General features: G+C 44.3%; 1 protein-coding gene across 7 annotated transcripts in view; it reads right to left on the bottom strand.

Annotated features, from left to right (window-relative positions):
* agap2 (ArfGAP with GTPase domain, ankyrin repeat and PH domain 2) overlaps window positions 1–15,941 on the bottom strand; it is a 30,050-nt gene extending 14,109 nt beyond the window's left edge. For 2 of the 7 annotated variants that reach the window (XM_088290569.1, XM_088290570.1), the window contains exons 1-7: window positions 15,651–15,941; window positions 4,821–4,879; window positions 3,671–3,758; window positions 2,219–2,304; window positions 2,006–2,141; window positions 887–1,021; window positions 683–801 (exon numbers count right to left, since the gene is read on the bottom strand). In XM_088290569.1, coding sequence (XP_088146695.1) covers window positions 683–801; window positions 887–1,021; window positions 2,006–2,141; window positions 2,219–2,304; window positions 3,671–3,758; window positions 4,821–4,879; window positions 15,651–15,813 — 786 coding nt within the window. In that variant the 5' untranslated portion in view covers window positions 15,814–15,941. Of the gene's footprint in view, window positions 1–682; window positions 802–886; window positions 1,022–2,005; window positions 2,142–2,218; window positions 2,305–3,670; window positions 3,759–4,820; window positions 4,880–9,209; window positions 11,561–15,650 lie in introns of those variants that run through there. The other 5 variants (XM_088290565.1, XM_088290568.1, XM_088290564.1 and 2 more) reach the window with 4 other exon arrangements.
* Between the last annotated feature and the right edge of the window lie 945 nt (window positions 15,942–16,886).

Raw genomic sequence — 16,886 nt, 5'->3', positions numbered from 1 at the left:
TGATGAGAATGGAGTAAGAGGATGGAGACGCTGAAGGCGAAATGGGAAACAAAATTCCTGCATCTGAGAGGCAATGTCAATGACTCAGATGGCAGGAAGGCGGCGTGAGAGGGACCAACGGTACTCAAATTGCACGGTGGAAACTGGTTGGCAATTTTCACCTTGACAATCAACACCCACATGTCACCAACACATGTGGTCGCCCCCAAGGACCACATGAGCCGCCCGGAGGCCAGCTCGAAAAATAACTCATCAGTGACCAGACATAGTGATTTCCTAGGAATGTTCGAGAGGTTATCATTTTACAATGGAAAGATATAATATAAAATATTTATAGATTTTTTTTTTTAATTAATTCCACAAATGGGAGAATTTGGAAAAGGGAAACCACTGTATTTGTATTTGGAAATTAGGAGTTGTCAGGATCTCACTTGGTGAAACATAATTTTGTTGTTGAAGATCAGCTGATACAAAATAGCATTTTAATTGACTGTTGACAAGCCTTTGCCCTACGATTTGAATTTCAAATTGAAGCAAAATGAGTTGCCTAAGATCAACCACTTGCAAAAATTAGTTGCAGGACCCTGTGAACTGTGCCACAGTTCAGTCACGGGCTTAAACCGTTTGGGTAAAAAAAAAAAAAAATGAGTGTACAGGGCACAGTGCCGAGGGGGTTTCCAACCTGGCCAGGGAAGGAGGCTGATCCCGGCGTGGAGCTTCCCGAGTGACTGGGAGAGTTGGGTAGAGACTTGCAGGCCTGCAGCGCCGCCTGCTTCTTCTGGCCGACAATTTTCTGGGCAGCTGGAGAAGAAAAGCGCATGACGTGTTTTGTCACAATGACTCAAGCCACTTTTGCAAGCTCGTCATCTCATACAGCCCAACTCACCCTCGGAGAACACACGATCGACATTGAAGCCATAGGTGGCGCAGGTCTCGTAGAAGAGCGAATGACGGACGTCGATACATAGCTGGCGGGCTCTTTGGTCCTCAATCACACGAGGGTTGCTGCTGCTGATTTTATCTAAACATGGAAACATTGACGTCCTCTAAAATATCAGATTCTCCGTAACAAATCAGCTCAGGGACACTTCTATGTTTCAGTATGATGCAGTAATCCATATGCTTATTCATCCATTCATCCATCCATTTTCTGTACCGCTTCACCTAATGAGGGTCGGCGCGGAGTGCTGGAGCTTATCCCAGCTATCTTCGGGCAGTAGTGTACACCCTGAACTGGTTGCCAGGCAATCGCAGGACACAGATAGACGAACAACCATCCGCGCTCACACTCATACCTAGGGGCAATTTAGAGTGTTCAATCAACCCGCCATGTATGTTTTGGAATGTGGGAGGAAACCGGAGTACCCGGAGGAAACCCACGCTGGGACGGGGAGAACATGCAAACGCCACACCGAAATCGAACCCACAACTACTGCACTGGAAGGCCATTGTGCTAACCAGTCATCCACCATGCCGCCATATGCTTATACGTTTCTCAAATGTATTATAAATTCCATATTGGAGAAGAAAGAAAGAAATGTAAGAGTGATGGGTAGTAGGTAGCGGTTCAGCTTGGGAGTCAAGAGAGGGTCTCGGTTTGAAGGCCTTCCTGTGTGGAGTTTGCACAGTTGGTAAAAGTCTGCCTCTTGCCCAAAGTCAGCAGAAATGGACTCTTGCTCAAGCACTAAAGAAAATGGATGAATGCAGACTATCTGTTATCTGCTGATGTAACGCCTCCCTGCCACTGATGTCGCTACAAGTCAAATGGACTGATGTTTATGGCTCAACAAACATCATAAATAAACCAAATGGATCAGCAGGGGTTGCCCTTGTTTCATCATGCATCCCGACTGGGTTTGCATGATGAAACAACTCCTCACTTGCCAATCAAGAATCACTTACCTCATGAATATTAACGTCCCCCCTGCTGATCCCTTCTAGCGGCAATAGAGAGAACACGCCAAACATGTTCTACCGGTACGAGTCATGGTACTGCTGCTCTCACCTTGAGTGCCAACAACGATGACGGGGACGTCCGCACGCAGCGAGCCGAGCTGGCTGTACAGCTGGTAGAGCTCCTGGAAGCTGCCTTCGTTTTCCAGACTGAACACCAGAATCACTGCATCCACCCAGCCGCTGAACTGAAGGGGGCAGATGATCAGATGAGGGAGTCTCCCAATCCCAACCCGTGCATACCACGGTGTATCGGTCCACAAACCTGCGCATCAGGTGGCCCGGCTTCCTCTCTGATCAGTAATAAATAACTCTGTCCGTCCACCAGCACCTCCTTTTTATACCTGCCACCTGACCAAGACAAGTCATCAAGCAGGATACCGCACACACCGCACAACACATCCTGTCTTACGCAATCTGTTCACAAGGCAAATTACATACTTCCGTGGACATAACTGACACACTTTGGTGCCAAAAAAAAAAAAAACACACATCAGGTAGGACATGCTTGTTTTTGTTTGTTGGGTTTTATCTTTGTTCCTCAGTCAGATTTGTACTTGACTGGCTCCATTACATTTCGCTGCTTTCCCCACACACATGAACAATTAAATTATCTGTGCCGTTCTGGTAGTTCACTCTTAAGACCCTTCAACCTTAGGGTCATCGTGTAGATTATTTTAAAGGATAGTCTGACATTTGACATCGTTGGTCAGGGGTAGGCAAAATCAGGACAACAAAATAACAGTATGTACCTGGCCTACGTCTTATGTCGAATCTTTTTAAATTAATAAATAATCTTTCGAGGCGATGAGAGGCCCAAGGAAGAAACTATAGTTCTCGCTGAGACTTTAGAAAGAAGAGAACAGACAACTTCCAGGACAGAATTAAGCTCCAGAAGGAAGAAACTGAGCTCAAGTCTCGAATATTAGATGAGCGATCTTGGCAAGCGGGATGGAATCATTTTCTTTGTGCTTTCAAAAGGTCAGTTGTATGCGTGACTGGATTTCGCTCTGATCTTGAACAAGATAGTGTTCGTTTGCATTTCATGCTGTTTAGTTTTAACATTGTTAAATGACTGCAAGCGGTGTCTGATAGGATCTGCAAATAAAGTGATGAAACTATCTCGCCTTTTCAACGAGCTGACAAACGATACGATAACAATACTGAAAATCAAAGGAACCTTCAAGTTCAAGTGGTTATTTTTGGCGGTTTTTTTTTTTTTAACAAAAAATTTAAATAAGTAAATAGCAATGAGGGTAGGCTAAGTTTTTAATTCCTCCTACTCGTTTTCAAACGTGATATTGTCATGATTCTTCTTTTCACTTTCATTCAATCAAAGAAATGCCCTATTTTTGTTTGTATGCTTGTTTTGATTTTCCTATTCACACGTTTGAACAGATTTATTAAAAACATAATTTTCTTGTCATGAGCACACGTTGGGAAAAACACGCCAATTTGGATGTTTTTAAATCCATCCACATTTTGTCTTGCACAGAAAAACAGAAAAAGTCCCTCTTCTTATCCACGGCCAAAAATGGCCACTTCCGTTTTACATTTCCAGAATTTGAGATATTTCACGACTGATTTGAATTTCTTTTCATTTGCAGCAATACTGCTGGTTATGAATTGAAAAATCTCTTTCAAATTCTGAATTATTGCCCATTACATTTTTGCTTTGATTTGTTTTCTTAGCTTTTAGGACATAAGTTCCTCTTACCATCAGGTTTCTCGAGCGCAGAATAACTGCCAGTGATGTATTTGGTCACCAGCGCTGACTTGCCGCTTTTCACACTTCCCAGAATTCCCTGAGAGAAAGAAAGGAAACATTAAAGACGTGGCACCATTTGCACAATCACATTATTAAACATCTCCTCACTCTGTTCAAATCTATTGCATTATATGTTTTCCTGTTTGTTCTTTTTTTTTTCCTTTCAGTCACCCTTTTTGTTGCTAGCTTGCACGCCAACGGTCACCTGAGTCAGTAAAGTTTTTGTTAGCCAGTTGCTCTTGAACGCTTCAGCCTGTGTAAGTGGAGAAGCGATCGGTACGGTATTTCTGATTTTGTGGAAGTGATCATATGAGAACACTGATAGCAATAAATCCAAGCTATTTTGCAGAGGTTTTGGGTTCGATTCCGGCTTCCTGTGTGGAGTTTGCATGTTCTCGCCGTGCCTGTGTGGGTTACTCCGGTTTCCTCCCACATTCCAAAAACATGCATGGCAGGTCGATTGCACACTCTAAATTGCCCCTAGGCTTGAGTGTGAGTGCGGAAGGTTGTTCGTCTATGCGTGCCCTGTGATTGGCTGGCAACCGATTCAGGGTGTCCCCAGCCTACTGCCCGAAGATAGCTGGGATAGGCTCCAGCACCCCCCGCGACCCTAGTGAGGAGAATCGGTACAGATAATGGAGGGATGGAAGGTTCAAGTGGAGAAGAGTATTAATGTGCATTTGGATTTTGGAGGCAATCAGTTGCTGTTTTAGAGAGACAGAGCTGACAATTTGAGCAGTATCATAACGCTTGCCTCCCTGCTGTGATGTAGACAGCCGAAACCGGAAAAAAACAATCCAAGCTCCAAAAGGGGGCATGCCAATTTATTCGTAAATCTCATCACGCAAAAAGCCCATAAATCACTACAGAGTCGTTTAGGGAAGTGAATTTTAGACCTGATGTCATTTTTGCATGGAGGCATATAGTATCAAATTGACACATTTGTTGCCATAGATTTCATTTTCCTTTGTGGTTTATGCTCACTGTTTAGTGCACATTGTGTTTAATAAAGTCTGGATAATTGCCCTTATTTGGTTGTCTGCTTTGGGGACTGTTTGTGCCATAACAGCATGCAGTCGTGTTGCTGCGGAGGCCTTACCAATCTCAGCTCCGGGATGAGTCTGCTCAGGCTCCATTCCTGACTGTTGGCAATGTTTACTGCAGACATACACAGAGAAAAAAAAAAAAGTCAGCAAGGCAGCAACATTGCGATGGCTTCATCAGTTTCATCATGAGCATTAAAGGGCAGCCATCATGACAACCTGCGGTGAGCAATATATCACAGCTCCCTGACTGGGCGGCATAAGCACACGTTTGGCCCGGCCAACTGCATTAATGAACGTAACCTTTCTGTCGCGACGGGGGATTCAACGTGCTGCAACCACACTGCTCGTTAGCCACTTTTACGCCCTCGTGCTGTGAACGACTGACAAATGCTGAAGAGACCAAATCTAAACTAGAAGACGCCCGCTCCAACTGTTAATTGTGAAATCAAAGTTACTTATTTGTAAATAGGTATGGGCTAATTTCCATAATCAGCAGACAGAAATCTGATAGGAACAGAAACACATATTGAGGGTTATTAGCATTTTTGGAAGAATTGTGTGTGTGTGTGTGTGTGCGTGCGTGTATGTGTGTGTGTATGTTTGCGAGTGAGATGCGCAAGGCCGCCTTGACCTAATTATAGGGCCAGGGGCTATATAGGACCCTCACTGCACAGCTAAAACTCCTATCCCACTGAGAGGTGAACATTTCCAACTGTTGGCAAAAATACGCATTCACGTCAGGGTTATTTCAAGGTCGCAAATGTTTGCCAAACTGTCGCAAAGGAATTTTGAACATGTTCCAAATTTGCCTTGCGACATGAAAAATCACTAAAAGCTAGGAGGCCAAGTAAGGGGTCAACGGTACCATCTGGGCTGAATAATTGATTTGGGGATAGATATACTCCCTTAGTTCTAGGAAAAATGTGATAGCTTTGTTTGTGTGTTAGCATTGTGTGTTATTAAAGTAATAGTCAGGTAATTACTCATTTCGTCACATTTCTTGAACTCTAAACGTATGGATAGACAGTCAAACCACCTGGGCGCAGAACTAAGCAAAGATCAAGCCATGAAAAGATATGAGAGTGACATGGGAGTGGCATGGAATGTGCAGAGAAGGTGGTTGAGGATCCAGGTGTTGCTACCATGTCGTGGTCAGGAGGCTTGTTTGCCTCCGTGACCCGGAGGACTATACCGGTCGGGGTTATGTTATCCTCCTGGCAGGTACAACCAAGCCCGGCAGCGTTTAGGTTAGAGGCCAGTCCAAAAGCAACATTGCCATCACACATTTATCAAGCTTCATTGTGATTAGGGTCATGGGGAAAATATGCCCATCAGGGTGTATTTTGGCCACATTTTAGTGAGTTTTTCATTAAATTCATTCATTAAAAACAACAAAATAATTATACAAAAAAATGTTACTTGTCATGTTAACTTTCACTGTGCAAAATAAGCCCATTGGAGATTATTCTTGTCTGAGAAGTTCTGCAACTTGGATTTATTTTATTTCCTTTAATATGTTCTTGTATGTTGATTCCAGATTTTGATTCAACAGTAGATTTTAAATTTCAGCAGCTCGCAGTGCAGACGAAAATAATATTTGTGGTTTCCTTCTATACTGAGTGGCACGACGGAAGAACGCATGTAGTTTGTTCTTATCGCTTTTTATTCTACTTCCTTGTTTGCAACCAATCAGTCAACATTTTGAGTGAAACACACCCAAAGTTTTGAAAAATCATAGTTACCTTAGTGTTTTTTTTTACTGTCCAGTATGTATGTATTATAGCATCACATATCTTTACCTACACTGATGAATTTTCAAAAAAATTATTTCCATTAACGTTTCATCTTTTTAACTTTACGATGACTTTCTCACAGGGTTATTTTTGAACCGGTATTAATATCGTACTTATGCACTTGAATTTATGGCCTTTTTTTTTTTACTTTCACTAGAGAGGTTTATTTTTCAAACCTAATGAAAATAAATTCACACATGACATATTAGCTGTTCATTCACATTTGAGTTAGTTGTTAGATGCGGTAATGTTGGCAAAATACATATTTTATTGTTTAAGTCACCCATTTTTGACCCTGAATTTCCCCCGGAGCAGGATGGAGCACTAAGCAAGTCTGACGCGGCCCTCCGTTTACACATGCCATGCCACCTCCTTTGCACATCATCTTGTTCTGTTTCACTAAGGTGACTTTTCATTTAGTTTAACAAAGTTAAAGCCACACTTTTGATCGGCACCGGATGTATCCGCATGACGTGCACGTGTCAAACTTATTGATGACCGCTCATATATCTGACTGACACACTTGCCCCATTGCATTAAACTGTTAGGCACGTTTTATCAAGATCCGCCACAATCAATTTTAACCCACATTTAGTGGGTGTTAGTTTAGAACCTGATGGTAACCAAAATACTGACATTTTAGACATAATTTAGACATTTTCACTACTGGGTGTACTCATTTTTGTTGCCAGCAATTTGTACATTTGGGCTGTGCTGTGTAATGTTGAGGGGACAGCAAATTTACCCGGTAATACATCCAATATTTTACCCACTCTAGAATAGGACCATTGCCGCCTTCAAGTTAAATAAAACCAAACAAGCCCTTTGTATTTACCAAGTGCGTGTGTGCTGTTTGGGTTCTCTCCACTGCTCATAAAATAGAAATCTTGTTTAGAAAACATATTGCATATTTGAGCAATCATTTTATTTACGTGGAAAGGAAATTAGAGATTAAAGTTTAGAGGTGGAGTACACACTGGACTCACCTGTCAGTCAGTCACAGAATTGACACCGAGAGACCCAATCACACCTACACACTGTTTGGTCTTCAATGAACCTAACAGTTTTTGGGACTGTGAGAGGAAGTTGGTGAGTGAGAAGAAATGTAAGAAAAAAAAACACTAAAAGACAATAACCCTTGAGACTTCTTGCTCTGATTGCTATGAAGCGTGTCACATGTTCACGTGGGATGTAACGAATCACTTCTTTTTTCAATTTCTGAATTTTCATTTGATTTTTTATTTATTTAATTTAATTTGATTTTTTTTGTAAAATGAATGACTCATTTTATAACTGAAACATGTTTCGATTTTAACATTTGCATTTTTTTTTATTTATGACAATGTCCACATGTCCATCTCAGAAATGCAAAATAGCGAGACCTTAGAAAGTATATTCTGCTATTTATAATAAACACGTCTAACGGATGGGTATCAATATTTTGCTGTTTCGGATGAGCTGTTCATGGACTTTGGCTTCAGCTTTGTCTTTCTTTTCGAGCCAAAATGATCAGACATTATAATTCTTCAGCTGCTCTGCCGCCCAGATTTTCACAAAAAGCCAATTATCCACGCTCTGTGCCCCAAACCAGCCACGTGGGATCCACTTAGCAGCCACACGTAGCTGCCAGTTAATGTTTAACACTACCAATCTTTCCATTTCATTGTTTTGGGGAGGGATTTTGTGACAAAACTGTCACGCACGCACACACACACACACACACACACACCCTTCTCATCCTCCACCCTTCTGTTTCATCAGACCCTGCCTCTGTAGCAGCAGCAGCAGTCATCCTGCCGGTTGCCATGGCAACACTTCCTCCTGCCCTGGGTGAAACTGTGTGTGTGTTCGTGTGTGCGGGGGTGGGCGTGCGTGTGTGTGTGCGTGTACTAGTGTGTGTAGTCTGACTACTTGAGTGAATCCACAATGTGCCTGTGTAACCGTGTGAATGCACAATGAGTGAATGAACAGACATGCACGCTCACACAAACACAACAGTGAAAGATATCTCAATATTCACACACTACTCACAAATATAACGTTACTGAATGAAAGTGAATATGTGTTAGCGGAAGGGAAATACATTTAGAGCACATGAAGTGGGCAGACTGGAGAAGAAAAGCGGACAGTTAAATCCCCTCTTGACGTTGGTGAGCGTATATCACCTTGTGTCTGTCGTTGATGTGACCGTTTCAGCTTTATGAGCTAAAAATCACCCCAAGCAGGCAGTGAGACCCATCTGTGCCAACAACAACCCCACCCCCCATCACACCCCGAAATCATTATATGATTTAGAGCAATGCTGGGAACGCCGGTTATGTGTGTGTGTGCAGATTATCCCTCCAGCGGCGTGAAATCAGCCCACGCTCAGAGGGGAATAAGATTAAGACTGTCCAAGACGATTGTATTGCGCGCTCTCAGTTGAAAGAAGTTCGGCTGTCATCGGTCTGAATTTGCACATTCACAAGAGCGTGTTTCAGAACACCAATGTTTGTATGGAATAAACATATTCCGAGATTACTGTTGACACGCCAACCCCACCCTGCTAAACGGAGGCCGCCGCTTCTGGTATCCGGATAAGAGTTTCCCTTATCATGAAAGGTGGAGGAGAGTGGGAGAACATGGAAGTGCGTGTTCGTGGCCACTTACCTTCCTCCTCACTGGAGTCCCTCTGGATGAAGACAGGCGCAGTCGATGTCGATGACGCCGCCACACCTGAATTGCTCTTTGTGAAAATGCCACTGATGAATTTTAGCATCTTCCGATCTTTCGAGGCACCCCGCTGGCCCTGCTGGGCTTCCCGGCTCAGTGCCAGGTCTTCAGAAAGGCTGTTCAGGTCGCTGTTGTCCAGCGTGCGACTTTTCCCCTTACGTGGAGCTTTGCTTGCCTGGGTAGCCGGTGCAGGTAGGGAGGTTGAACCTGATTTAAGTCTGTCCTTGCGAGGCATGTCTCTGAGCATTGCAGCCACCCCACCTCCAATCTCCAGCTGTATCCCAGCTTGGACCTCATCCCGCATGTCCCTCCATACTTCGGTCCTGCTTGCCTCAGCCCATGAGGCTCTGCAGGGGCCCGGGGAGCGTGTGGGCATTCGGCAGTCCTTACGATCAAGACTCTGGGCCGAGGTTGGGCTGCGATCTCGACCTTCCCTGGAATCCCGGCCGCGGGTGGCCACGCTGCTGTGAGATTTGAGAAGACTCACGGGCCTCTGGCCCACAGGACGGATAGGCAGGCTCGTTCTGGTCGGGGTACGAACAGGTTCAGCTGTCTCCGTTGGGGGTGTAGTGGTCAAAAAGGGAGGCCAAGATTGCTTCGCTTCAGGGGTGCTGTATATCGTCTCTCCTTCAGTCAAGTGTGTGTCTGCAGACTTGGGAGTCATGGGGCTCTCAGGCTGTAAGGGGATTGAAAGTTTGCACAGTGGTTTCTCACAGGTAGTTCTGGGGGAATCAACAGTACAGGGGGCTTCATCTTTCAACTTGCTCAGAGGTGTGCTCTCCTCATCTTTGACTTCATTTGATTTGACCCCTTTGACGAAAGCAGCACCCTCAGCTCCCAGTGGTTCAGCCCGAGTTTCTCCAGCTCCAATCTGCGTTTCAGTCTCCACCTTCACCCCGGTTTCTTCTCCCTGGCTGTCCCCTGACTGGCTCCCCAATCCCACTGTGGCCTCCTTGTCTGAGGAGCTGTTCTGGACCTCCCCTCCATTCTCTTCCACTGCCTCTACCTTGACCAAGGTTAGGGAGATGAGGTACGTGGTGCGTTGCTGCAGGGAGCCGCCTTCGCTCATGGGGTCAAGCTTCAGTTGACACACAATAGAGGAATGAAAGCGGACACAGGGAAGTCAACTACTCACAGTTTGTGAGCTTGTTAGGATGCGGAAGAATCGGCTGGTTCAACTGAAACAAAAAACTTGCACAGAAGGAGATCAAGTTTCTCCTTACGTCAGTAGAGCGAGTGTTGGCTTCATCCATCCCCCAAATCACACTTTCCTTTGTTTGGGGTTTTAATTTAAATCACAGAGAAGATCCACATTCCACTGGTTTCGCACACAAGTCTCTGAAACTCTTTTGTTCCTGGAAAACACACCGCTGCATGTGTGCGGCTACTGAGGGTGATAAATCTTCATTGTGTGCAATGCCTCACTCCTGTCGGACCTCGATTGACCTTATTTGTCGCACCCTCCATCTTATTTGTTGCTTATCATCATGGCTTTATTTGTGCGGGAAAAAAAAGATTCTGTTCATGACAACAACTGCACTGCATTGTATACGTCATCAAATATGGGATCGGTAGCAGCTGTAAAGTGACAAGGTAAAGTCATTAAATATTCAGGAGAGTCACCTCAAAGCACCATGGTAGAGTGCAGCCAGGGATCCGGATCATGAGCTCTCATTGGCATTCCTTAAGCCTCACGTGTGTGTTGACAGCAGCGTCTATTCAGAGCAGGCAGGCGCTCAGAAAGGACATTGACGCGGGATGAGGTGGATCGGGAGGAGATGCCAGTAGAATCCCTGGCGGATATGCGGAGGTGCACGAAGGAGTCTGGGCGCGTTTGTCCATCACGCCCCTCTCGTCGACTCCCAGGTCGCCCGAGTCCTCTCAGCGCATGAGGCGTTGAGCATGACAACACGTAGGAGGCGAGTCACAGTTTAAAACAACATAGACGCCGTCGCACAGGTCCGACGAGTCCGAGGAACGTTCTGAGCTTAAGCCCGACTCTCAAGCGTACTGTAAGGAATCTCCATCTGCATGCCCCTCCTAGTTGCAATCCACACGATCCTGCTCCTTTGCCGCTTCTCTTGCAGACTGTGCTTGCTCTCTGCTCTTTATTGCTCATCCCTCCTATCCCCTACTCCCCTCCATCTTTCTCCCAGTTTGCCGCCGAGGCGGGGGTGAGGTGTCTAGGAGGGGGTGGGCGGTTGTAGTGTTGGACCTGCTAAATGAGCAGAGACAGTGGAAAATATCGGTGCGAATGAGGAGGGGCTGTTAACCAAGATTGCGAATAAAAGAAGAAGGGCGGGGGGAAGTGGGCACTCAAGCTGGGAGTTTTTTTTCCCCTGAGAAATAATTTTATCAGGATCATCCATCTGTCCTCATCTGTCGGTCGTGATGTGCGTGCACGCGTGTGTGTGCGTGTGCGTGTGTGTGAGCACGTGTGCGACTGGCTCCACGTAGCTCCTCCTCCGTGGGAGGCTTGGCTTGTTTGTTGCTAAGGTGTTACAATCTTCCTGGCAATGGTGGCACAATCATCTCTTCAATGTCCTTCCTCCTCTGTTGGTACATTCTGTATGGCTCACAATGCTTCCCCATGTGTGTGCGTGAGTGTCGTAGATGTGGGCAAATGAGCTTTCCTGTGAGTGTATTGATCTGTAGCCTATTGCCTGCTACGGCCACATGTTCATTAGCAGAAGTGGGAAAGCTCAAGTCTCAGCAGGAGGATGGGAATATATTGGACATCAATAGCCGGGCCACAGAATACTATCTGTCACCACACACTTACTTCAATATTTGTGTTTAAATCCAACCAATTCATTGGAACACAGACAACGGCTGTTTGCAGTCATTTTTGTGTGATTTGTAAAGAGGGAGTGGAATAATTCATAGAGCTGCACTTCCTTGTCACTCATTTTTGACCAATCGAGGATCTTTAGGAGATGGGATAACATTCACGATTGTGCCTGTGTGGCATTTTCATAACCTACAGTACAGTACGTGTATGTCTGTGTCAGATCATGCCAAAAATAGAACATTGTTTTTGTAGCGGGGTGTGGCACGGGATCCGTAAGGATCCATTACATTGTGGAGTTTATAGTCCCAGACTATTTTGTGTAAAATCTGGGATTTACTTATTACAAGCTGCACAATAAAATAGCAGCAGTTACCACTTTTCATTACCATTCCTGGAGTAAATTCATTTTCGCCTCCGAATCCAACAGACTCATTGTGATGTCAAATTGTTGCTATGTAGTAAAATCAGTCAGTCAATTTAATCATGTGATGATGCTTGGCTGTATTTCAAATCAATTCTCATCACATTCACAACACAAACAGAAAAAAACAGCAGGATCTATAGTTTTAGTCATGGCGTTTGAAAATGAGCATGAGCAATGTTACTCGGCACGAGCAGCTGCTGCTTCAACAAAAACATGTACGCGTCCACCTCTTGCTGCACAAAATTTCACGTTAATTGCTCTCATGAAAATGCTTTGATGTGACATCTGAGGATACATGCAACATCCCAAAATCACAATCAGACAGTCCACCTGCTAAGACTGCATGCTCCGCGCTACCTCCCTCCCCCCCTCCCTCTCGCAGTCCGCCCAATAACGACTCACACTGAATACAAAAGAGCCAACGACTGCCTTTGGCTGAAGGGGACAGACACTGCGTTCAAAGGAATGGCACCCCCAGCATTCTAAATTATTTTATAAGTGTCCGACCAGAAGAAAAAAAATTCAAGAGAGTCACATATCCAGAACATGGTTGCTACTTAAATAAACAGAGGCCAAAGGCAGTGGTCGTGATTGGTTTCTCCTTCACTTGTCCTCTCTCACAGTTTTCCATCCAAAGTCCTCACAAACTCGACCAGACGTCTCAGCGTCTTCATTTCACTCCCTGGAGTAGCCTCGTTGTCCTCGCCATATTCGTCAGCCAAAAGGAAAAAACGTCTCACTTTTTAGCACCAGTCAACTCTGAACTCACTCATCAAGGCCCCGCAGAGGATACGCTCGCTTTGATCCTCACTCTCGAGTCGACGCTCCAGCCTAATTATACCAAAATTCACTTGAATGTTGTAGAACACGCTTGCAGAGGGGAATCGTTTCAATGTGAGCCAGACCCTAAAAAGACCTCAAAGCTCAGCAAAACCCCACGAGGCAACTACAAAGTAATTGGCCTTAGAACAAATAAGGGAAAGGTTCTATGGTGGATGAAATCAAAAATAAGTTCATGTGTTTAACCTCAGAGAAGATGGAAAGAGGCAATATCTTCAAGGATTTCAACTTTGACATTTGAAGCAACACACATTTGCATGTCAAGGTTTAAGCGTAGTTTGGATCGAATTTGAATCGTGCAAATTTGATCACTCTCAGATTTCCGGGAACAACCACGGCCCCGAGAAAGACCCAGGACACTCGAGAGGAATACAATGGTCATGACAGAGCAAAGCAAAGTGACAGTTGACGAGGTCAACAAGCAACGCAGTGCACGCGGCTCACATCATCAAACACACACACAAAAAATCTGTAGCTCATGATGCATTATTATGACACTTTGTTTGTGATCAAGACCTTAGAACAGTTAGTACAGAGTGCGGAACAGAAAGGATGCTTAAGTCTATATGCCACTGACAGATTTGGTCAAGGTCAAAGTTCAGCAGCAAGCCTTTTTTTGACTTAAGGAGAATATGTGCCTAGAAGAAAGCTGGACTAAGTGTCTCGGGAGACGTAAGTTTGGGCTTCTCTGCTTAGGTTGCTGCCCCCATGACTCAACCCTGGATAAATGGAAGAAAATGGATGGATAGATGGATGGTTTTTAAAACTGATTGTTGTTTTGCTAAATTACCGAAAACATTTTCGACATTCCTGTGAGAAAACGCTTTCCACAAACTGGGTGATCAATTGTCCTTAACTACAATCATTAAGTAGCCTGCTGAGTTGATTTAGGTCTTTTTTTGAATGTTTTGTTCACATTTTAAGGGGTAATTTTACATCTCTTCAATCACTTGACACCACAAAAGTTGCAATACAACCCCCCCCCAAAAATGCTCGCTGGGCCTTGTGTCATTTTACAAGAGACATGAGGGATGTGCGGAAATGAGGTACAACTGATCAGCGTTGCATGAAAAGGCTCATCAGTATGAAAGGAAGTGGCTTTGAGGGCGGTTGCGCACTGGTAGACAGGAAGTAGGCCGCTCATCACTGTTCTCCTGCTGCCGGAGTTTTTTGCCTTGTCCATTGGCTCATTCGAACGTAAATGCCGTGAGATGGCCTGCTGCTAAGTATGTAGTTTGAAGAATAAAAACGGTGGTGGAAGATATGATGGCTTACAGGAAATGCAGAGGATATCCATCACCTCCGCTGTCATGAATGTTCAAATCAAGCTCACTCAGCTAAACTCCAGATGTGATGTAGCACCAGAAAAGTGCTGCGAAGCACTGACCTTTGTTCCATGGCCACACACAGCATGTACAGTACCTGACCAAGTGTACTAGCAACTTTTTTTTAACTCTCTGCGTGTTTTTTCTTTTTTTTTTGTGCAGAATTTGAATATTTGTAGAATTTATTATTCTATCAATTCTTCCATTAATTAATTGAATAAATGGATACAAATCTACTTTGGATTGGAAGTTAATGGCAAAATGACTTTTAGCATTAACAGTTTATAAACTCATTATTGTTGTTTATTTGATATTGTTTATTGATTAAACAAAATAAGTAAAACAAGGATAAAGTAATATCAGACGGAGTGCCATACTGACCAACCTTTTTGAAACTGACAGATATATATATCTGTCAGTTATATATAATAAAAAATATATATAATAAAAAAATAAATAAATATAATAAAAATATATATAATATAATATATAAGAATAATAAAAGAAAAAAATAACTGTCAGAGTCGACTCAAAGTGGCCTCATTAGTTTTTTGTGTAGCGTTCAACTGAAAGTTGCTGAATTTCTTGAGACCAGTTGCTTCTGCTCTAACGTTACTTGAAGTGTGGTCTGCATTCTTGGCCAGGCCGCCCTTGAAAAAGAGATTTTGGTCTCAATGTTTTCTTTGTTTTTTGTTTCCTGGTTGACTGAAGGTTTTTGATTCACATATTGATTGTGAAGTGCTCCAGACGATCTACGTGGCACAGTTGAGTGCTGTCACATTGCATTTTTGGACAGTATTGAAGGTTTCTATAATTGTGTTAATGTGATAGTATCGCTCTGAAGAGGTGGATTAAGTCGGGCATGTTCCCATCGAAACCCAAGCAACAAATGCCCGGTTCGCCATGACATTACAAAGAGCCCCCGGACAGACATGCAAAGGTTACGCAACGCCCCCATATCCCCTCAAAAAGAAGTGTATTATTAAAGTGTGACTCACCTTCTATACTGCGGAGGTAAACTTTAAGGCCTGCGCGCAGCTGCGGATCAGTGATCCTTTCCAGCTGCTTGGAAAGTCTGTTGATGCCACCGTAGAGCGCTTCAAACCTCTTCACCTCCACTTTGATCACGGCCGAGTTGAGGGATTTGCTGTTGCCACTCATGGTCACACGTGCCGCAAACACAAGCAACGACGCTTTGGCTCACTCGGGCCCATCGAATCGCTTTCCTTTGCATCAGCTTGAGTGACAGAGTTGGCAGAAAGGAAAGAGACAGCTAAAGTCAGTGTCTGTCAAACCTTCCTGCAGATTTGAGCTCACTTCCTTTTCTCAAGCTGAGTTTGACGGCTTGCAAGACTGCTGCGGTTGAAAGCGTGACTCTCACAGACGGCAACCTTCACTTCCTTTGTCAACAAATATGGATAGGAAATTTGCTCTACCTGTACTTGTTAACTGTTTACTGAGTGCATAGAGTAGAGGCGGGAGGAAGTCAGATAGTGCTTTTAAGGGCAGGTGCTCAAGCCAAAAAAAGAACTCCCATCACCAACATTATTCATACAATGAAAAAAAAAAACACGAGCATACTCATATTCATTAATTTCTGTTAATGCAATCTACACAGTCAATAATACAACTCTTAACAAAAGTGGAGAGGGAAAGCTACATTGAATCTAAAAAGTCTACACACCCCAGTTCAAAGGGCAGGATTTGTGATATACAACTCTACTGGAAACAAAGAGAAACAGAAAAGAAACAAAAACATCCATCCATCCATCCATCATCTGTACCGCTTCTCCTCACTAGGGTCGCGGGGGGTGCTGGAGCCTATCCCAGCCATCTTTGGGCAGTAGGCGGGGGACACCCTGAACTGGTTGCCAGCCAATTGCAGGGCACACAGAGACGAACAACTATCCGCACTCACACTCATACCTAGGGGCAATTTAGAGTGTTCAATCGGCCTACAATGCATGTTTTTGGAATGTGGGAGGAAACCGGAGTACCCGGAGGAAACCCACACAAGCACGGGGAGAACATGCAAACTCCACACAGGATGGCCGGAGCCGGGATCGAACCCACGCCCGATGCTCTCTCTCACTGTGAGGCCATCGTGCTAACCAGTCGTCCACCGTGCCGCCGAAACAAAAAACATTTTATTATTTATTTTATTTAATGAATTAAACAAATGGGCTGCTGCAAAAAGGGCACTTTTATCAAGAGCAAAGGGGCAGGAGCTTGAG

Source organism: Idiotropiscis lumnitzeri, chromosome 3 (assembly GCF_059441095.1).
Source record: "Idiotropiscis lumnitzeri isolate Australia: NSW breed Sydney's pygmy pipehorse chromosome 3, RoL_Ilum_1.0, whole genome shotgun sequence".
Classification (NCBI taxonomy): domain Eukaryota; kingdom Metazoa; phylum Chordata; class Actinopteri; order Syngnathiformes; family Syngnathidae; genus Idiotropiscis; species Idiotropiscis lumnitzeri.
Note: the sequence above shows the minus strand (reverse complement) of the source record. Positions and strands in the feature narration are given on the sequence as shown.